General features: G+C 51.4%; 1 protein-coding gene across 1 annotated transcript in view; it reads left to right on the forward strand.

Annotated features, from left to right (window-relative positions):
• Positions 1-239: 239 nt before the first annotated feature.
• Positions 240-23,141, forward strand: part of DCHS1 (dachsous cadherin-related 1) — a 34,982-nt gene continuing 12,080 nt past the window's right edge. The window contains exons 1-5 of the mRNA XM_078058449.1: positions 240-495; positions 14,278-16,242; positions 21,945-22,133; positions 22,231-22,462; positions 22,603-22,839. Coding sequence (XP_077914575.1) covers positions 14,452-16,242; positions 21,945-22,133; positions 22,231-22,462; positions 22,603-22,839 — 2,449 coding nt within the window. The 5' untranslated portion in view covers positions 240-495; positions 14,278-14,451. The remainder of the gene's footprint in view (positions 496-14,277; positions 16,243-21,944; positions 22,134-22,230; positions 22,463-22,602; positions 22,840-23,141) is intronic.

Here is a 23,141-nt window from a genome sequence, read left to right on the forward strand (position 1 = left end):
GGGCGAAGTGACCGAGAACGGGGACGTGAGGACCGCGCGGCGCTGGGGCCGGATCCGGCGCCGGGGACTGGGGCCGGGAAGTCGAGGGGCGGAGGGAGGACGGGCTGGCGGTGGGGGGGCGGCGGCGCGGAGCGCGGGTGGGGGCGGGGGCGGGGGCTCCGCGGGCGGAGGGGCGGGGGCTCGGGTTACCGCGCGGAGGGCGGGGGAGGGGAGGGGAGGGGGCGCGGGGCCGCGGCGGCGAATCTCGCATCCTCCGCGGGGCGGCTGTGGAGGAGGCGGCGCCCCGGCGGCGGCGGCGGCGGCGGGGAAAAGACGGACCGACGGCCAGGGGCGCACGGACCGACGGCCGGCTGCCCGGAGCTGATCGCGGGCCCGGAGACAGCGGCGGCGGACGATGCGCGGCCCCAGGCCCCGCGCGGGCGGGCGCTGCCCGGGGGGCTGACCGCGGCCGGACTGCGCCCCAGGACCGGGCGAGGGAGACCGCGCCGCGCGGAGGTCAGTGCCCGCGCCCGCCCGGCCCGTCCGGCCGCGCCCGCCCGGCCCGCTGGCCTCTCCCGGGCGGCGGCGGCGGCGGCGGTGGAGCCGGGGGCTTTGTTCTGAGCCGGAGACAATGGGGGAGGGGGGGCCTGGGCCTGCGGGACTAGGGCGAGCGTGAACGTGAGCGTGGGGGCAGGGCCTGGGGGTCTTTGTGTGCGTGTGTCATCGAGTCGGGTGTGCGGCGGCGAAAGTGTGAGGGGGGTGTGGGTGCGGGGTGCGGGCAGGGCGTGTGTGTGCTACTCCGAGTGTGAGTGCATCGGCAGAGTGTGAGTCAGTGGGTGTCACTGGGAGGTTGTGTGTCCGTGTGTATCTGTCTGGTTGTGTGTGCATGTGCGTGTCACTCCGAGGGTGTGGGGGTCAGAATGAGTGTGTGTCATGGTGAGCCAGTCCCAGTGAGAGTGTGTGTGTGTGTGTGTGTGTGTGTTGTCTACCTCTGTGGGAACCATGTGTCAGAATGTGGAGGATGGGTGTGTGACAGAGACGAAGTGAGACAGAGACAAAGAAACTAAGGGGGAGAAGTAAAGGGAAACAGAGGAGATACAGGCAAAGCCTGAAGTGGAGGTGGGTCACCCAGACTGGTGCTCTGAGTTTGTGTCCATGACGCCTACATCAGAATCTTGTTCAGGGGACAGAGGGAGGTCACTGCAGGCCTGGTCCCACGTGGAGGGGGTAGGGAGAGGGAGGTCTAGAAGCACAATGAACTCAGTGTGGCATGGGTTGGGCCCGCAGCCATGGGGTCATAGGCCAGAAAAATATTGTTACTTATGTCAACTCCTCAAATACTCACAGGGGACACAGTCATAGCCCTACTCAACCCACAAGGGACACAGTCCTAGGAAACACACATCCACAAGAAATGCCTTCACAGCCATCACCCGCTCCCCCCAGGAAGCAGTGTCAGAGCTAACAACACACACCTACAGATGATGCTCTCAGGACAACACACACCACTGCAGAACTGGTGCAGCCAACACATTCCCACAGGTTCATTGTCAAGGCCAACACATACCACGGGAGACACTATTACTGCCAGCACTTCCCTGCAGACACTGGCACAGCCAACCCATCATCTAGGTTATACTTCATCACAGCTGCCTATACATAGCAGGTGCCCCAGGGACCTGACACCAACAGGAGGCTGTGTTACAATCACCCTTACCACACACTCGCTTGTACAACCCACGAGACACACTTTCAGGTGACATGAATACACCAGGAGTGAGCTGTCCCAATTGCTAAACAAGTTCCCATTAACTTACGATGCTCACACCATTACTCCTTCTCATCCATAGACCTCCCAGGCTTAACCTCTTGTTCCCTGAAAACTGGAGACCTGGATCAGTCTTCCCCTCACCCTATATCCTGCCATGATGCTAAGTGTCCTTCTAATATCCCAGCCTCACAGTTTCTTGAGCTCCTTAGCTCCAGTTATGTTCTACTTCCCTCCCAGGACCACTTTGTAGAACTGGTCCATCTCTAAAGTTGTAAACTCTTCCATTCCACTCTCTGCCAGTAGCTGCCTATGTCCTTCCAGCTCTCAGATGCCCTCACTCCCATTACACTTACTCTTCAACCTCATAAGGACCTCTTGCCCTTGACATCTTTGCTTTCTCCTGATCTGCCCCTTTCTGGCTTTGTACTTTCCTTCCAGTTTACACACCCAGGACTATCCCTTTAGACACTCCCTGGCCACTCTGTCCCATTGTCCTTGAACCCACCCACCATCCCACAAAGCTTCAACCCAAATTCTCAACCACACCAGGTGATGCTTCTATAAATTCCACCCTCAACTGGCCCTCCATAAATAAATAAATAAAATTTTTTTCTATTTTCTTCATACTCCTTAACTTCACATCCCTCGCCCCATTGTTTACAGCAGATTAAGTAGTCAAACCACTGGTTCATTCATTCAGCAAACCCATATTAATTACCTCCCCTGTGCCAGGCAGTGTGGTGGGTGCTGGCATTACAAGGGTGAATGAACTGGACATGGTCCTTGCCCTTATGGAGCTTACAGGTTATCAGGTGAGTGTGGGTGCTTAAGCTTGATGGATAAGTAAGGAGTTAGCAGAGGAGAGGCGGCGATGAGATGGACTGGATGGGGAATATTCAAAGCCATGGGAGCAAGCATGGAAAAGTCCACTTGCAGAAAGCATTGTATATCTGAGCTAGAAAGCAACCCAGTGAGCCTGGCACTGATAGCATGATGTGAGGAGAGGTGAGAAAGTCTGGGAGAGGTGGATAGACAGTTAGTTAGATCATGCAGTTCTTGTAGGTCATAGGAAAAAGACCATATCTAATCCAAAAATAATGGAGAGTCACCAAATTATTTGAGGCTATAGTGTGATATGATCAGATCTGGTTTAGAACTACCAGTCTGACAGTGTGAAGACTGAAGGGCAGGCTCTGAAAAGGAGGATGGTTTGCTCTTGCAGGAAGCCAGGAGGAGAGAACCCTGGCCCGAACTGGAGTGGGGGCAGCAGAGAAGGAGAAAGTAGATGGTTTCAAGAGTTGTGTAGGCAGCGGGGTCAGCAGGGCTCAGTGGCAGAATGGATGTGGAGGTTGAAGGAAAGGGATGCAGTAAGAGTAGATAAGCTGGTCTCACTCACTGAGAAAAGTGAGGCCATCCAGTATGAATTCCCTCAGCTTCCTGCCTCCTTCCTCAAATTTTTATCTGCATTCTCCTCAATCTTTTCTCCTTTCCTATAATTATGAAGAGGTGTCTCTTCTATTTAAGACTACTTCATCCATCCCCTCCCACCTCCATGGGGACCTAATTCAACTAATTATGCCATGTCTTATCCATGTCTCCAGTTTCTCCCTTTATACCCCTTCCTCCTGTGAGCACACACAGAGCCTCCAGTCTCCCCTGCCTCCCTTAACTTGGTAATCCCCAATGAGCTAAACTAAGCTAAGCTTAGCTTATTGGAAATTACCGACCACTTGGTGTGGTTGAGAATTTAGGTTGAGACTTTGTGGGATGGGTGGGCTCAAGAACAATGGGACAAAGAGTGGCCAAGGAGTGTCTGAAAAGTGATCTCTCACTTTGCTTCACTGTGAAAGGGTCTTCTGCATGGAGCTGTTCCCACTTCCCCTTTCCCGACCTTCCAGTATAATGGCTCTCCTAAGAGAAAGTGACTTCTCACCTGCCAAAACTAGAGGTTCTTTTCAAAAGTCCTCAACTGCTTGACCCCTTGGCATGGTCTGACATTGTTGATCATTCTTTTCCCTTTGAGCCACTCTTATGGCTTCTGAGCCACGATTTTATTCTGTCCACCTTTAGTGAGCTCTCTAGTGCCAACCACACTGCTAGATGATAGGAACACTGTGAGAGGGAAGACACTATTCCTACCCTCAGGAAGTTTAAACCTCAGTGGAGGAGACAGGCAGATAAACAGATGATTACCATAGGATGAGGTCCATGCATCTCTCTCCCCAGAGCTCCTCCTTACCCTTCCTTCCCACTCTGCTTTGAGGGCTCCTTTGGGGAGCCCCTAAATGTTACCATTCCTTAGGGTTCTGACTTGGATCTTCTCATTTTCTCACTGTATACACTCTTCTAGATGACCCATCTCATTCATTTCCAGGGCTTTATCACCTGTATAGGCTGATGACTCCCAAATATCTACCTCTTCCAGACCTCTCTTCTGACCTCCAGACCTCCATATCTGCTTCCTACCTGATCTTTGCTGAATAGCTCACAAGCCCCTAAATGTCCAAACCTGAACTCATTCCTTCCTCCCCCAAACCACCATCTCTACTCAGTTATCAAGCTACACATCCAGAAATTAACTGCAGCCAATTCCTTCTCCACATGTCTTTTTCCAACCCAGAAAGTCACCGGAACCTGCTGGTCCTACCTCCTTTCCAGGTCTCTCTGGCATCCCATCCCCTTTGTTCCATGGCCCCAGCTACAGCACTCACCTCACCATCCTTCCACACAAATTACTGCAAGAGTCTCCTAACTTGTCTCCCTAGACTTCTACTTTTCCCTCTTCCAGTCCATTCTTTTCATTGCAGCAAGAGGGATCTCTCTAAAGTGCAAGTCTAGCCATGCATTCCCTGCTTGGTATTCTGCAGTGTCTTTCCATTATCTTGGGTGAACTGTCTACTTTATTGAGGCTTATGAGATCCCTCAGGATCTGACTCTCCTCAGCTTCCCCAGCCTCATCATCTGTCTCATTTCCCTACCTTCCTCACACTGGAAGTTCTAGCCATACTGAATTCCTTGTAGTTCCTCAGAGACACGGTATTCTTCCATGCTCTGGACCTTAGCTCATACTGCCCTCTGCCCAGAAAAGCCCTTCACTCCCCTCTTCTTCTGGCTAGCCCCTTCCCATCCTCAGATCTAGTCTCAAACCTAGGAATTATAGGACAAGTTAGGAGACTCTCAAACTGAGCATGCAGGCTTGAGATCCTCTTGTCTCACTCTTGTCATTGCCTCTTCCCTGTTCTGTATCTTTGGGCTGGGGCCTCTTGATGGCAGGGTTACATATTATATTTGTCATGTCCCCAGGGGCCCTCCACATTCACATTCATGACAATGAACAAATGAATGAGTAAATGAGGCCCCTCACTGCACATACCTCACCCTCACTCACTCTTCAGAAGACTGACATCTGGTCTCAGCAGCCTACACAATTGAGACATTTCCACACATACCCATGTATCCCACTGGAGACACTGCCGCTCCCCTCCCACACAAACTATCCTTCCTCACCCTATGCCCTCCTCTCTGCCTTTTACCTGGGCTTCTCTTTTCCTGGAGCCTCTTGCTTTCCTTCTCTGTACTTTATTTCTCTTTCATTCAGTTTGGCAAATTATTTAAGGAGCACCAGAAGTTTGCAGATTCAAATATATTGCACCAGGTGCCCATTTGGGCTCCTGGAGGGAGAGGAAAATGAGGAAGCTGTGACCTGCCATTAGGCCACAAGGCCCTATATGCCCACCATCCACTTCGCTCCACCAAGTCCCCTTCCTGGGAGGTGCTGTCGGCTGCTCCTTTCTCCAACACCCCGCACACACACCCACTCTGGGCCCTCCCAAATCCTGGCACCCTTCGTCCTGCCCCTCCCCATATCAGGTTCCCAGACACTTGTGCCCTCTTCCTCTTCCCTGTCCAGCCTATCAGTGGCAACAGAAGCAAGACTGGACTCTCTGATGCCTTGCGACCTGCAAGCAAAAGCCCCTCCCAGGTGTTCAGGCTGTTGGATCCCATCTTCTTCCTGGCTTCCTGCTGCCTGCCCCATCTTTCGGCTCTAGGGCCCATGTTTCCTGGGTAACCCTCTGACTTCCAAGAATTTTCAACTACTGACACTTGGGAGGGGATACTACTCAGTTCCTGTGTCCCCTGGTGAGAGAGCTCCTCCTCCCATCAGTCAGCCTATAACCCCCAAGTGTGAGTCAGGATGCCCCTCTGTGTTCCCTTGGCACACTAGAATGTCCTTGTTTATGTTTCTCTCTAAGCTGCTCATAGAAGGAGCTGTTATCTATCAGAGCCCAGACGGCACCACCCTTTTGGTTGGTGAGGAAGGAGGAGGAGAAGGAAAGGGAGGAAAAGAGGGGGGTGGAGGCTCCCCCTCTGACCTTCCAGCCACATCATCTGCCACCTGGGTGACCTTAGCTTCTCTGAACTCCCCTTTCCTTTGGTGACAATGGAGGTAATATTAAGAGAGTTGTTTGAGAATTCAGAAAGAAAACAACTCTTAAGGATTCAACTCTTAACTTAGCTAATTTTCCTTCCGACATCTCCGTCCCTCTACTGTATTCTCCTGCCCCTCAACCTCTCACTTCCCTACATTTGTTCTTCCCTCTTGGTATCTCTGGGTTGCTGCTATATTCTCACCTCCTCTGCTTGCTCCAGCCTCGCTGGCCTCCTCTGCAGCCCAAACTCTGATTGTCAGGGTCAGACCTTAGGAAGAGGCCCTTGCTGCCCATCACCACCACCCCTTCTCCCTCACCCTGCCCTGCCTACGTGTGAACACCACAAAGGCAGGGACTCCCATCTGTCCAAGTCACTGCTTTATCTCTACTGCTTAGTATGATGGTTGGCCCATCTTCAATAGATATTTGTTGAATAAATCGATTAATGAATCATTTCACATGCATGCCCTGAGTTTGCCTCTTCCCATTTTCTCTTTGTCTCCTAGAGACCTCCAAGCATCCTCTGGTCCCTTCTCCTGTCTCACCACCTGGGTCCATGCCCACCTGACCCTCTGCCTGGCCTGGCAGTATCCTCATCACTGATCTCCTCTAATCCACCTTGTGCACTTTGCCTGAGTTATTCTCCTATAACAGAATTCTGCTTGCTCTCCTTCCCTGTTGTGTTGCCTGGCCAGTGACATGACCCTTCATCAGAGCATTCCAAGCCTTCCAGCAGAGAAGTAATATAGGGTAACAATGCACTAGCTTTGGAGTCCATCAGAGCTGGGTCCCACATTTCTCTGCCACCCGCTGAACCTCAGTTTCCTCATCTGTGAACTAACACTTGTCTGAGGGTTATTTTGTGTGTCTGGCATACAACAACAGCAGCTGATATTTATTGAGCCCTCACTGTGTGCCAGGTGATGTGCTAAGTTTTTGGTAACATTCTTTCATTTAACACTCCTGTCAACCATATAAAGTGGGCACTTTAATCCCCACATTATAGAGGAGGAAACTGAGAAAGGCTGAACAACTCACCTGGGGCTACACTGTAAGTGCCACTGAAGTCTGCCTCACAGCAGAGCCCATCTTCTAATCACACCTGTGTGCTTACAAAACAAGAACCGTGTGCCAGACACCATTCTAACCACAAACACAGTGTGGTAAGTACTATTATTGTCCCTATTTTATAAAGGAAGAACTAGAAGCATTGAGAAATTGAGTGGCTTGCCAGAGGTTACACAGCTAGAAAGTGTGAAGCTGGGCAAAACACATTTGGTTTGGCCAAGTCCACGTCTTCACCACTTCATCCTGTCCTACCCTACTGTGATATATTGCCTCCCTATTGTAGAAGTGCAGTGTGTATTGATCAATCACTCTATGCTGATGTCTGGTCTATGGTGAGTTGTTTAGTTGATTTATTCTCTATCATTCCCCACTGCAGGAGGCTTGCACCCTTCGGACTCTCCTGAAACTATTCTCCCCAGATCTCCAGCAAACTCCTTACTGCTAAAATCAATGGCCACTTCTCAGCCCTCATCCTATTTGAAGTCTCTGCAGCCTTGGACACTATCGATCCCTCCCTTCTTGTTGAAATATTTCCTCCCTTAACTTCTGTGATACTGACTCTTTTTTTTTCTTTCTCCTCCAAGAAGAATAAAGGTCTCCTCAGTCTGCCCCTTAAATGTGACTCCTCCTCAGGGTACTATCCTAGACCCTCTTCTCCCTCTGTACATCCTTGCTGATGGGTCTCCATACCCATGGTTTTCTGTTACCCCTGGATTTGTCCAAATCCCTATCTCCAACCCAGACCTCTCTCCTCACCTCTAGACCTGCAAATCCAACTGTGCCTGGGACATTGCCACGTGGAGTTCCCAATGGGCATCTGAGAAATGGCTTCTCTCCTCTGGGGTGTCCTAATGGTACCACTTTAGTAACCAGGCCAAAACCCTGGAAGTCAATCTGGACGCTTGCATTCCACCACCCTTCCCAAAGGGTCAGTGGCCAAGTGTTGTCAACCTCACCACTTTTATCTGTGTCTTCTTGATCCCACTGCTACTGACCTGGGCTGTCACAGACCGCTCATACCTGGTCCCCCTCCTCCCATGGGTTCTCTTCTTCAGGCCTCCATTGTCTTGCTAGGATTCCCTCCCTTCAACTCCCTTATCATTTCTCCCTTTCTCCATCTCTCCCTTCACCCTGCATCCCAGGCAGCAGGGAGTGTATAGTCTTGGGATCAAACTGGGGCTGTGTTAACTCAGGAAAGTTGTTTCATGCTAAGCCTGTTTCCTCAGTGGAAGGCAGGACACCTTCCTCATAGGGTTGATGTGATTAAATGAGATACTGTCTGTGAACTGCCTGGCATAGAGCCCAGCACACTGTGTTGAGAAAAGAGGCTTTCCCTCCGCTCATATCTGTCCCTAGCCTCTCCCTGAAGTGGCTCCTGGGCACCAGTCCTCTGGAGGGATGCAGCCCTCCCATGGGTTGTCAGGGATACCCTGGGAGGCCAGTTTGCCTTTCTTCTCCTCCCTCCCCCTCCCTCTCTTCTTCACTCTCCTCTCCTCTCTGTCCCCCAGCACAGCTCTGCCTCCCGCCTCTATTTACCTCCCTACACCTCTCCGGGCTAGCTGTAGCCAACTCTGACTTAGCTCCCCTCTCTGTAGTAACTGGCTTGTTCTCTCCTTTGCCCTTTGCCACACGTGCTCTCTCCTTTGTCACACTAGCTCACTCTCCCACAGTCTTGCCCCCAACCACCCCCACCAGCATTCTCAGTCTCTTCCTCTCCCCTTTATGCCTGGCCCTCCCTTTGCTTACCAAGGCTACCCTCTTCTGCCACTTCTGCTCCAATCTGCCTTTCCAGCACCCCCCCCCCCCACCGCACACCCACCCTGTTGTCTTTCTGGTCCCTGCCCCTCCCTGGCCCTAGGACAGGAAGTTGAGGGAGGAGGCCTGGGCGGTGCCAGCTCCCCCAGCCTGCTTCCCTTCTGTACCTCCGCCACTCCTCTACTTCCTCCTGGAGCACCCCCTTCCCTATGTGCCCCCTACTTCTCCTCCCCAACCCACCTCTCTTTCCTCTCCCATGCTCCCCCTGCTCCCGGGTCCTGTAGACACAGGCTGTGGTGGGGTGGAGGGGAGGATTGACATCACATTGCAGGCCCCAATGAACAGCCTCGCCCCTCCCCCTCCTAATGAGAACCAGCTGTGGTTCCAGAGGCCCAGATGTGGGGCTAGAGGGGGAGAGCAGAATGGAGCCAGAGGACAGAGCAACAGGACCGGGACAGTGAGGGCATGCAACAAGGCAGAACTGGGTGGGAGAGAAGTGACTGATCTGAGGGCAGAAAGAAGACAGGTCTGGGCAGGAGACAGGTGGACAGCTGAGGCCAGATCTGGGGGGAAGGGACAGGACAGACCTGGAAAGGGAAAGAGACAGGAACAGGGAGGAGGAACAAGTGCTGGGGAAGAGGCTGTGAGAAGCATTGGACAGATGGGGAGATGGTGCTGAGAGGAGAGCTGGAGAGAGGATGAGACGGTCTCTGGAGAGAGTCTGGAGTGCGAGTTTGGAACTAGAAGCCCTGGAGCAGGAAGTGATGAGGCACAGTCCAGACAGAGGCCCCAGGGACCGAAAGGTCACAGCTGCAGCCACAGAGCTGACCACGAGTGCCCCGGCAGCATGTGTGAGAGCATGCCTGTGTGTGGGCGGGTCTTCAAGTGTGTGCGCGCGTGCCTGCCACTGTGTGCGCACGTGGAAGTTCATCTGTCTGTGTACGTGGGAGGGAGGGTTGCGTGAGGATGCCTGTGTGTATGTGTGAGGGAGGGTATCATGGGAGTGTGCCTGTCCACGTGAGGCCTGTGAGAAGCTTGTCTTTCTGTGCGCACAAAGCATGCGTGTGTGGGTCTCTGTGTATGCCTGTATGTGTGTGTGTGGGGGGGACAGGATCCATGGGAATGAACATCCCCATCTGTGTGTGTGAAAATATGCTTCTCTGTAAGGAGGGGTATCTACGTACGTGCATTGACTGCATATATGTTGAAGTAGCCCCTGCTCGTGTATGTATGTGTGTGGACTGTGCCTGTCTGTATGTGAGTCTGTGCATCTGTGTATCTGGCTGTGTGTGGGTCTGTGACTTTGTGAGTATGCACCGATGTGCGTCCACTGTGAGACTGTACTGGGGGAGTCTGCAATGGAGAGGAACCCCACTTGGGTGATGAGGAGGGCAGGGTCTACACAGGTTGGAGAAGGGGCATCTGTCTGGGCCTGAATCCCTTTTCTTCAAGGCTGATCATTCACCTGAGCTTTTATCTCATACCATTCATACATCCTTTCGTTCAGAAAACATATTGATCATGTACCATACTCTGTGCTACACACAAAGGTGAATGAGATACAATCCTGGCCCTCATATAGCTGACATTCTGTCTCTGGATGTGGAGACAGAAAACCTTAATACAGTAATAAATACATTGACCTCATTGTCCATTATCTTCTCTCCCCACCAACCATAACTGCTTGCTCTCCATTGATTGATTAAATGAATAGGACCATCTCTAAACCCTTGACCCCTAACCCAGTCTCTAGGCCTACATTCCTGACCTGGGCCCCTGGGCCATCCCCGTACACTCAGCCTCTCCCCCCACTGAGTCAGACCTATGTTCACTCAGACCTCCTTGTTCTGAATTCCTCTGACCTGTTTATCCCATGTGGCAGTTCCATGAGCTCCTCAGACTTGAGTCCCCAAGGACAGGGGTCTTAGTGCACACAGAGAACTCCAGAACTCTGAAGCCAGGATGAAGGGATCCATCTACCAGATGCTCAGCTCTAGGCTCTTTGCTTCCATTGTCTCTAATTCTCACAGAATCATATGGATTAGGAAAATAACTCAAACTCTAGAATCCCTGCTCTTTTTATTGCCTCACACAGGTGGGAGAGTTGGGGGTTGGAAGTGTAAGCGAGAGGTCAGAACTCCCTTGGGAGGACAGGAAGTCCTAAAGCAGAGCTAATACATAAAACCCGAGGACACACTTCTGTAACCACAGGACTGACCACGGTGCCTCAGGGACACAGGCTCTCATTGTGTTTGTGTATGTCATCTGAGTTGGCATGTCCACAGACGTTTCTGTCTGTGTCAGCATGTAAGTGTGGTGGCGTAGAATTAAAAGGCTCTGAATATGCATTCAGCCCTGATGGCCTCTCACACTGTGCTGGACAGAAACCAACTAAGACCCTGAACTCACTGCCCTCAAGGGGGCTGCAATTCAGGGCTGCCATGCAATTTATTGTCAGTGTGACCAATGGCAGTGGGAGCCCAGGAGAGGGTAGGAGGGGCTCCTGCAGGTGGGGGGAGAAAGATGTCACAGAAAATTCCACAGGAGACAGGACATTTGAACCAGATCTTGAAGTCTGAGTGGAGATGGCCACTTGGAAAGGATGTTTAAAGGATATCTCAGGACGAGAGAGTAGTACATACAGGGCAAGGAGTGGGAAGGAACTTGGGGATGGCTTTAGTGTTGGGATGCAGGGTGTGGTGGAAGACAGTAAAGGTGGGGTGCACTAGAGAGGCAGCAGGGCTCAGATCAGGAAGATATATTAAGGAAACTGTACTTTATCTTTTGGGCTAGAAGTTTTACACCTAGTGTCCATGAACCCCCTGAAACTGCCGACACGGTTTGTGTGTATGTGTATCTGCAGAGAGGGACAGCGGTTTTCTGCTGTCAGTAATGGGGAACCCATGGAAGCCTCTCTTCAGGAGTAATTTGGTGAAAGCTATGTGGATAGCTCTGGTCAGGTGGAGATGGGTCAGACGATCCATGCCAGGAGCAGGGGGAGCAGTTAGGGGCTATTGTAGGAATCAAAAGGAGAGATGATAGTGCTCAGACTGGGACAGTAGCAGTGCAAAGAGAGAGGAAAGGGCAGACTTGAGACATGTCTCATTGCGATTGTCAGGTTTTGATAACTAACTGGAAATCAGACCGAAGAAAAGCAAGGAAGCAAGGAGAGTTTCTGAGTGGTGGTGCTGCTCACAGGAAAGAGAATGGAGGAAGAAAATCAGCTTGAGGAGAGGGTTAGGGATATGTTGTTAAGGAAGTCCAGTATATAGCCGGCCATGTGTCTCCAGAGCTGAAGATGGACGGAAATTGGAAAGGCGTCAGCAATTAGACAGTGCATAAAAAATAATTGTTGCAATTGAATTGAAGGCACAGGAATGGATAAGAAAGATCACCCAGGCAGAATAGGGAGGAGACTTGAAAAAGATGTGGCCCAGGATTGAGGCCTGAAGAGCACCAATTTTTAAGGGATGGGCAGAGGAAGAAGAATTTGTGTAGGAAATTGAGGGGCGGACAGAGAAGTACAATGGAAGCAAGAGGTGGGGTATCACCATGTGAAGCCAGGAGGAGTAGGCTCCAAGAAGCCAATGATCAGTGATCCAGTGTTCCAGAAAGATCCAGTAAGAGGAAGATAAGAAAAAAGTGTTCATTGGATGTAGAGCATGGAGATGATCGGAAGCCTAGTGAGAGCATTGTCACAGGAGGGGAAGCCTCATGACATGGAGGGAGGAGGATGTGAGAAGTGAGAAGCTGGGGGAAATGAACCAACCTTTCAGACAGGGCAACCTCTCCAATGATTCTGCTCTCCCTCCATCACTAAGGCCTTCATATGGGGCTTGAGGCCTCTTCCCTCTTGAACTTATGCAGTATTTGAAATCCTGGCTCCCCTTAGCCTCAGAGGCACTGTCCCTCTCTGGGTTTCTTTTTGTCTCCCTCTCTGGCCAGTTAAGGATACCTTTCTCCAGTTGACGGTTAAGGCCAGAAATTTGCCCATCATCCTTGACTGCTCACAATCCCTTCAAGCTGTCATCAAACCCTGCCTGTTCTACCTCCTAGATGCGAGATGCCAACTATCCACTTCTCACCATTTTTATTGCTAACACTCATCAAGTCACCATCAAAGCACCACCATCACCTGGACTCCCACAAATGTATTATAGGGGCTGTCCTAAGATAATGGTCCCATGTGCATACCTTCTGTTTTCCAAAGGGCACCTATCTATAGTGATCATCACAAAATGTAAGTCATATCATGACACCTCTTCTTAAAATGCTTTTTCCCTTACCCCTAGAAATAAATCCAAATCATCCATATGGCTTATGAGTCCCTGCACCATTTCATATCCCCTCCCCCTAGCACTCTACACCTCTATATCTCACACACATTGTCCCTACTCACCCCCAAACACTCTCAGCCTTTTCTTCACTGTAGACCCTAAGCCTTCCCTCTGTCTGTTCCCTCTTCTGAATGTTCTCTCCTTTCTATAACCCCCTTTTCTGCCCACCACTGCCTAGCCAATACCTACTCATTAGGTAGATCCTGACTTGAAGGTCACATCCTCAGAGAAGTTCTCCCTGACTCCCTGACTATGACAAACCCCTCTTCTGTATATGCCCTCAGAGCTGCTTGCACTTCTTACAGCCCTTATCATACTTGTAATTACTTGTCCAATCCCTGGACTGTGATATCCCTGAAGCCAGGGACTGTTTCCTTTAGTCACTGATGTGTTCCCAATCCCTTGTTGAACGGAGAGGGAAGTGGGGCTAAGGGAATACATATATATTCCTATATATAGGAATTCCTGTATATTCCTATGCTGATAGAAAGCTCAAGAACATGATGGTTCAAGGTGAAGTTTGATGATTCAGGTGAGGTTACCAAAAGCACATGGTTATTGAGATATTAGTCCTGAATAAGAAGAAAAATGAGAAAGGATTGGCCATATTTTTAAGTCCAGACATGAAAGGAAGGGAGTCCAAGGGCATTGAGACCTGAACAATAGGAAAAAAACAATCTGCTGGGGGTAGGGTGTGGTTAGGGTGGGATGGGGACCTGCCAGGGAAAGACTGGAATAGGTCCTGAGGAGTTCTGAAGCAGGAGCTTCTTGGGTCTGAAATGGATATATGGCAGCACAAATGCCCTATGGAGGGGCTGAACATGCTGGAGTCTTACTGTGGCTTAGATTCCAGTCTCATTGGACCATTGATTCCACTCCCCTCCCCCCCTCCCACCCCACTACCATCATGGCCTTTTTCCTTCTGCTTTTCTCCCAGGTCAGGGAGCCTGAGCTGGAGCCAGGGCCCGAGCTGGAGCCAGGGCCCGAGCTGGAGCCAGGGCCCGAGCTGGAGCCAAGGCCCAAGCTGGACCTGATCCAAAGCCTGAAATCAAGCTGGGCCTGGAGCCTGGGCCGGAGCTGGAACCCAAGTCATAACTGGACTGCCCCTGTCATGCAGAAGGAGGCGGGCATTGCACCTTCCTGCACTGGCATGCAGAGCTGCAGGCCCCTCCCCCTGCTACCACTGCTGCTGCTGCTGCTGCTGGGGGCCGGGGTGTCAGGTGCCTGGGGTCAGGCCGGGAGCTTGGACCTACAGATCGATGAGGAGCAGCCAGCAGGCACCCTGATTGGGGACATCAGTGCAGGGCTCCCTCCAGGCACAGCAGCGCCTCCCATGTACTTCATCTCCGCCCAAGAGGGCAGTGGGGTGGGCACAGACCTGGCCATCGATGAGCACAGTGGAGTGGTCCGTACAGCCCGCGTCTTGGACCGTGAGCGGCGAGATCGCTACCGATTCACTGCAGTCACTCCTGATGGTGCCACCGTAGAAGTGACCGTGCGAGTGGCTGACATCAATGACCATGCTCCGGCTTTCCCACAGGCTCGGGCTGCCCTGCAGATACCCGAGCATACAGCTCTCGGCACCCGCTACCCGCTGGAGCCTGCTCGTGATGCAGATGCTGGCCGCCTAGGAACCCAGGGCTATGCACTGTCTGGTGATGGGGCTGGAGAGACCTTCCAGCTGGAGACACGTCCTGGTCCAGATGGGGCTCCCGTGCCAGAACTGGTAGTTACTGGGGAGCTGGACCGAGAGAACCGCTCACACTACATGCTGCAACTGGAGGCCTATGATGGTGGTTCACCCCCACGGAGGGCCCAGGCCCTGCTGGATGTGACACTGCTGGACATCAATGACCATGCCCCAGCTTTCAATCAGAGCCGCTATCACGCCGTCGTGTCTGAGAGCCTGGCCCCTGGCAGTCCTGTCTTGCAGGTGTACGCATCTGATGCCGATGCTGGTGCCAATGGAGCTGTGACCTATGAGATCAACCGGAGGCAGAGTGAGGGTGATGGGCCCTTCTCCATTGACGCACACACAGGACTGCTGCGGCTGGAGCGGCCACTGGACTTTGAGCAACGGCGGGTCCATGAACTGGTAGTGCAGGCGCGGGACGGTGGGGCTCACCCTGAGCTGGGCTCAGCCTTTGTGACTGTGAACGTGCGAGATGCCAACGACAATCAGCCCTCCATGACTGTCATCTTCCTGAGTGCAGATGGCTCCCCGCGCGTGTCCGAGGCTGCCCCACCTGGCCAGCTTGTTGCTCGCATCTCTGTGTCAGACCCAGATGATGGTGACTTTGCTCATGTCAACGTTTCCCTGGAGGGTGGAGAGGGCCATTTTGCCCTCAGCACTCAGGACAGTGTCATCTACCTAGTGTGCGTGGCTCGGCAGCTGGATCGGGAGGAGCGGGATGCCTATAACTTGCGGGTTACCGCCACAGACTCAGGCTCACCCCCACTGCGGGCTGAGGCTACCTTTGTACTACATGTCACTGATGTCAATGACAATGCGCCTACCTTTGACCGTCAGCTCTACAGACCTGAGCCCCTTCCTGAAGTTGCACTGCCTGGCAGCTTCGTGGTGCGAGTGATGGCCCGGGATCCTGACCAGGGCAGTAATGGTCAAGTCACCTATAGCCTGGCCCCTGGTGCCCACACCCGCTGGTTCTCCATCGACCCCACTTCAGGCATCATTACCACGGCTGCCTCGCTGGACTATGAATTGGAACCTCAGCCACAGCTGATTGTGGTGGCCACAGATGGGGGCTTGCCTCCTCTTGCCTCCTCTGCCACAGTCAGTGTGGCCCTGCAAGATGTGAATGATAATGAGCCCCAGTTCCAGAGAACTTTCTACAATGCCTCACTGCCTGAGGGCACCCAGCCTGGAACCTGCTTCCTGCAGGTGGGTAAGTCCTGCACACAGCAGGATGCTGCTGTGGGCAGGAGTGAATTAAAGGTCACAGGGGACTTCAGAACAGAAACCAAGCCTTGCAGGTGTATGTTTATGGTGACTTATGTCAGAGGGTTGGATCCTATCCTGTGAGCTCCAAGGTCTGTACAGAGGGTGAGGGCTCATGACAAGATGAGAAAGCAGGGTGCAAGAGGTGGGCCAGGTAAGGCAGTTGAGGGAATTAAGATTGGATCTAGAGGAAAAAGTGTCCTGTGGTGTCAAGAAGGGAGAGAGACTCTACAAAATCTCAAAGCTGTTCTGAAAGGCAGAGATGGAGATTCTGTGCACCCATGTGGCTCCTGCTCTCCAAGAGAGATGCCAGCATTTACGGAGCCTTCATCCATTGCTCGGCTTTGCTGGAAGAAACCCCCATCTCCCTCCATGGAGCTGAGCCTTGATGAGACATTTGTGCTCAGGCACAAGGATGAGAGATAACAAGAACTATTAGTGAGATCCCATGTCCAGAGCAGGAAGGCCTCTCTGAGGAGGAGGTGGGAGCCCTGGACAGACTCTGGGAGCCACAGAGTGCCTGCAAGTCAGGCCTGGAGGAGACAGAGGGGGCATGAAATTGAAGAGTCAGGCTGAGGTCAGATTACAGAAGTCCTTGGACACCAAGCTTTAAGGGGGTTAGGTCTTTACTTGGAAGGCAAAGGAGGTCACTGAACTTCTTTGAGCCAGAAAAGGACATGATCAGACTGTCTCAATTTTTTGAAAAGTTTTAGATTCACAGCAAAATTGAGTTGAGGACAAAGATTTCCCATATATCCCCTGTGCCCATTCATGTACCCCCTCCCCGCATTATCAGCATCCCCACCAGAGTGGTTAATTTTTTCAACTGATGAAACTACATTGACACATAATCACCCCAAACCCCCAAAAATAGTTTACATTAGGGTTCACTCCTGATGTTGTACATTGTATAGGTTTGGACAAATGTATAATGGATATATATAATGACATGCATTCCAGTATTATATAGAGTAGTTTCACCATCCTAAAAATCCTCTGTGCTCTACCTATTCATCCCTCCCTCCTTTCTACAGATTGTTTTTTGGGGAAGCTAACTTGCTTTAAGGGTGAAGGATGGATTAGATCAGTGGATAAGTGATTATTCAAGAATTACCTTACCCACTATGAGCTTGGCACTCTTCTGGTCCCAGAGAACAAAGAAAGGACACGGTCTTATTCCCAGGCAGGTCCCAGTCTAGACAGGGAGACACACCAGTTACTAGTGCTGCATCAGATGGCATATGAGGTGCTGTGGGAGTCTGGAGGAGGGCACCTTTGAAGAACCAATGAGACTTTGCCAAATGGATTATATAGAGTATATGGATGGGGATTCCAGGCCTTCAGACAGAGCTGCAGAACCCTATGATGTGTTCAGGTGACTGCATTGTTCAGATTGGCCTCAACTGTGCTGCTAAGAACTGCAGAGAGCTGAGACAAAATAGTAGACACGGACCAGATTTACAAGCTGGTCTAGACATTGCCTAATGTCCCCTCCAGAGGACAGAATCACTCCCAGTTGTGAACCACCTCTTTGTCTTAAAAATCACAGGGGGCTGGGGCACCTGGGTGGCTGAGTCGGTTAAGCGTCTATGGTCGGCTCTGGTCATGATCCAGGGTCCTGGGATCAAGCTCCACATTGGGCTCCCTGCTCAGCGGGGAGCCTGCTTCTCCCTCTCCTGCCCCCCTGATTGTGCCCGCTCTCTCTCTCTTTTCTGTCAAATAAATAAATCTTTTTTTAAAAAAGAAAATTTAAAAAAATCACAGTGGGCCAGTGAGGGGCTCTGGGCAAATCTGGTATGTCTTTTGGGAAGATTGCTTTGCCTGCATCACAGAGTATGGATGCAGGACAGAAAACAGGAGGTAGGGAGGCCTTTTAGGAGACTAGTGCTTAAAGTCTTTACTTCTCAGAAGTCCACCAGATGCCTGAGCATCTTCTCAGAGGCTGCCTGTTGGCCTAGACTTTAGGCAGTGCCTGGGCCCAGCTGACGCCTTGCCTTCTGGCTAGGGTATTTGCCTGCCTGCTGCTGTCCAGCTCCCACCCACTCTCCCATGTGTTTACTCTCCCTCTTGGCCCAGGACCAATGGGTGATGGCTTCCAAATTTCTTCCTCACTAGTGCCTGAAGAAAGAGAGTAACTCTCCAGGGGGTTTCCTGGAGTTTTTACTCTTAGTAACTATAGGGAAGCAGGAGTAAAAATGACCACTGGGTGTTCATACCTGTTAGAAGAAGTCTTAATATTGGATTCATTCAGTATACATTTATCAAGTATCTACCAAGTGCTAGTCATTGTCTTAGGGACAGAGAATACAGTAATGAATGAGTCATTACCCCCTACTTCATGGAGTTTATAGTCTAGAGGGGAGATTCTTGTACAACAAAATAGTTGTACTGCAATAAAAAAACTTCCATAATGGGGACTTATGTGAGGTACAGATAGGCAGTACAAATGCATCTCCAAAGAGGTGACCCTTAAGCTGAGACTCACAGGCTGAGCAGGAGTTTGTGAGGGGGCCAGACGGTGGGGAGGGGGGCTCCAGGCACAGAGCAGTGGGAGAGCCTGATTTGTTCAGGGCTATAAGTGGCTCAGTATCTGTCTCTGGAGTTCAAGGTGTGCAGTGGGAGAGTGGGAGGTGAGATGTGCTGGTAGGTCACACAGTGAGGAGTCAAGCCAAGCCAAGGCGTTTGAGCACTTTTCTTTAGAGAATGTTGAAGATTTTCTAGTAGAAGGGTAATATGATCATATTTGCTTTCTCAAAAGATGCTTTTGGTAGTCTAGAGCAGTGGTTCATGACTGGGAGTGATTTTGCCCCCGAGGGGACATTAGGCAATGTCTAGAGACTTCTGATAGTCACAACTGGTGGGATGCTACTGGCATCTAGTGCATAGGGGCCAGGGATGCTGTCAAACATCCCATAATGCACATGACAACACCACAACAAAGAATTATCTGGTCCAAACTGTCAGTCATACCAAGGATCAGAAATCCTGGGGTAGAGGACAGATTGGAGGGTCAGACACCTATGAGAAAGGAATCACAATAGTCCAGGGGAGAGATGACTCAGGCCTAAATCAGGACAGTGATAATGGTGATGGAGAGGAATAGACAAATAGGAGAGATAGTGAGGATTTACTTAGTCCCCAGTTGATTGATATACCGGGAGAGGAAAAGGGAAGAACAGATTTCTGGCTTGAGCAACTGCGTGGATGGAAGAGTCATTAGAGGGGGTTGGAATGATCATAAGTTTAGTTTTGGACAGGTTGGATTTAAAGTGCCTGTGGGACATCCAATTGGAGATGTTGAGCAGGCATCTGGATGTACAGGTTTGGATCTCAGAGGAGTGGTCTAGGTCAAAGTGCAGACAATGGTCAAAGCCACGGAAATGGAAGAGAAGGTCCTGAGGGAGCATGCAGAGTGAGACGAGGCCAAGGAGAGATTCCAGGGAGCAACAGTGTATGAGAACAGGCAGGAGAAAGGGAGGCGGAGGAATCTGTGGAGGGGGTTGGCAGCGGGAGAAGCAGGAGACACCTGGGAAGGAGGTCAGGACGGGGTGGATGCAGTAAGTTTGTGGCCTGGTAGGAACTTTAGAAAATTCACAGATAAGGGTCTTTATTTTCTCCCTGAAATAGTGCATTCGATGAGAGCTAGAGGTGGGTGGGGACAAGAGGAGAGAGATGAGTGGGAGAGGGAGCTGACCAAGGTTGGCCTGGGCAGCAGGTCTGAGAGCCTGCTGGAAAGGGAGACTGTGCATTTGCAGTGGAACCTCTAGCAGGAGCTGCACAGGGCGGGAAATTCACTTCTGCCTTGGTCATTTCCAGTCAGTGGCCCCTACGCCTTTTGAGGTCACTTCCTGACAACTTCCCCTGACCACTATTTATTGCCTTCTTCCTGCAGCAAGTCAGAGGGCAAAGGTCTTTAACAGCTTTTGGAGATGGTGCCGCAGCTGTGCTGCAGCCTGCCTGGATTGATGTGGGGGGATGTTTGTCGCCTGGGATATCTGGGCCCATAGCCATAGTAGAGTTGGAGCAGGATCTGTTTCCAGGGTTCAGCCATGGCAGGGTCTTAGTGTCTCTCTGGAGGGTAAACAGTGCCACAAATCACTTCTGTCAAGGGCCTGGGCAACAATCAGAAGTCCTTGGCTAGCCTTCTCTCTGAGGAACATTTTCTGGCTAAGAAGAGGGAACTCTCCAGCCTCCTCTTACAGCATGACATGATCCTGGGACCCCTGTATCCATAGAGAGTACTTTGTCACAGTCTACAGCAGTCAACACCAGCTAACACACTGTCAGGGGTCTAATGTGCACCCAACGTATAAAATGTAGTTTGAAGGAAGGTTTTGTTGTCAGGGTAATCAGAATGTCCAGTTATTCAACAAATACACATAGAGTAACTGCTGTGTGCCTGGCCCTGTCCTAGACTCAGAAGCTTTCAGAATGATGTCTCCTCTGCTCTGGTTCTGAAATGTTCAGAGGCTCCTGACATTGGTGTCTGATAGTTCAACTTTTCCTGAGCCAGTCTGGGGGATACCTAAGAATTAACCAGGAAATCCTTCCCCTACTTCTTAGTTTTGAGGAGCCCCCTGGACTTAATGACCTTGACATCCCATAGACTTGCCATTCTCCCTCTCTCACTTCCAGTGAGGTTGGCTTGAGAGGCAAGGAACGCCACAGGTGCATGAGCCACATCCATAAATTCACAGAGCAGACCCCGATCACTCCAGTGATTAGATCCCCAAATCAATCAGACCCCGCTCTGGAATGGCCAGACTCAGGAAAAAGCAGGCCTAGAACATCAGTCCCAGTAATTCCATTGGTCATCTAGTTCTCTGCTCAGAGTGATTATGAGACTTGGTGATGGTCACTAACCCCCTGTGGCCCACCTGGAATTTGCAGTCACAGCCCCAAGCACCTCCTCTGTCAGTGCAGGTGGTCCTCATCATGTGCAGATTCTGTATTTGTAAATTTGCTGACTCTCTAAAATGTATTTGTAACCCCCGAATCAATACTCATGGAGCTTTTGCAGTCATTCCAGGACATGGGCAGAATGATGAAAAATTCAAGTGGACTGATGTGCACATTCCAGGCAACACTCTGCCTTCATGTTTCAGCTCATACTGTAAACAAGGGTCCTTTCTGTGGTCTATTTGGTGCCACATTTTTCGCATTTTTGTCCCTTTTGTTTGGTGATTTTGCTCTTTAATATGGTCCCTAAGTGTAGTACTAAAGTGCTGCCTAGTGTTCCTAAGCACAGGAGGGCTGTGATGTGCCTTATGAAGACAATATATGTGTTAGATAAGCTTCATTCAGATATGATTTATAGTGCCATCAGCTGTGGATTCAATGTTAATGAATCAACAATATATTAGGTGTCTTTAAACAGAAACACACATAAAACAAGGTTTATGTATTAACCTATTGACCAGCTGACAAAAATGTTGTGACCAGAAGCTCACAGGAACCTAAACCAGGTGGTGAGGTCTGAGGTGGTGAGGTTGGGTTTTGGCCCATGTCCTACTGGTCCCCTCTCAGTGTCCACCATCCAGAGACTCTGGCACCCAGCTGGCCCAGGCCTGCCCCTTCTAATTGCCACTTAGCTCTGGCTCTTCTGTCAAAAAGACGGGGCATCACTCACCCCAGCCTCTCCCTAGGTGACAGCCACAGATGCAGACAGTGGTCCATTTGGCCTCCTCTCCTATTCCTTGGGTGCCGGACTTGGCGCCTCAGGGTCTCCCCCGTTCCGCATCGATGCCCACAGTGGTGATGTGTGCACAACCCGGACCCTGGACCGAGATCAGGGACCCTCAAGCTTCGACTTCACAGTGACGGCTGTGGATGGGGTGAGTGGGCAGACCGTGGGCAGGTTGGGGTGTTGGGATAGGGCATTCACCAGAGCCAGACAAGGCCCATCTGTCTTATGGCTGCCTGTTTCCCTAGGGGGGCCTCAAGTCCATGGTATACGTGAAGGTGTTTGTGTCAGACGAGAATGACAACCCACCGCAGTTTTACCCACGGGAGTATGCTGCCAGTCTGAGTGCGCACAGTACACCAGGCACAGCTGTGCTGAGGGTGCGTGCCCATGACCCTGATCAGGGGCCCCACGGGCGACTCTCCTACCACATCCTGGCTGGCAATAACCCCCCACTCTTTGCCTTGGATGAGCACTCAGGTGAGGATCCTCCCATTCTCAGGGCTTGTCCCCAGACCCCTCTTCCCACCTACTTAAATGAAGTACTGCCCCCCCTTCCCATAACCTTTCTACCTCTATGCTGTTTCCTTATACATCTCTGCTTCTATCCCTTCTCCCAGGGCTGTTGACAGTAGCCTGGCCCTTGGCCAGACGGGCCAACTCTGTGGTGCAGCTGGAGATTGGGGCTCAGGATGGAGGTGGCCTGCAGGCAGAGCCCAGTGCCCGAGTCAACGTCAGCATTGTGCCTGGAACCCCTGTGCCACCAGTATTTGAGCAACTACAGTATGTCTTTTCTGTACCAGAGGATGTGGCACCAGGCACCAGTGTGGGCATAGTCCAGGCGCACAATCCACCAGGTATTATTTATCATTATACCCATTTGGTGCTCTACCCAGCCACCCCAACATAACCCATCTCAAAGCACCCTACAGTATCACACCATAGATAGCCCCAGTACAAAACGTGCAGGTTCAAATCCCCAACACACCCCTGGACACAGTGCAGGCACTCTGCTTCATCCCCAGGCACGTGAAGTATCACCGTAGTGCCACCCAGCATCTCTGCCACCACCTGCCCCTCCCCTTAATAGTTTGAAAGACACAGGTGTGGATGGTGCTTAGCCCTCCTTGAGATCAGAGTCTAGGCCCCAACTCAATAG

The sequence above is a fragment of the Halichoerus grypus genome, chromosome 11, assembly GCF_964656455.1.
Source record: "Halichoerus grypus chromosome 11, mHalGry1.hap1.1, whole genome shotgun sequence".
Classification (NCBI taxonomy): domain Eukaryota; kingdom Metazoa; phylum Chordata; class Mammalia; order Carnivora; family Phocidae; genus Halichoerus; species Halichoerus grypus.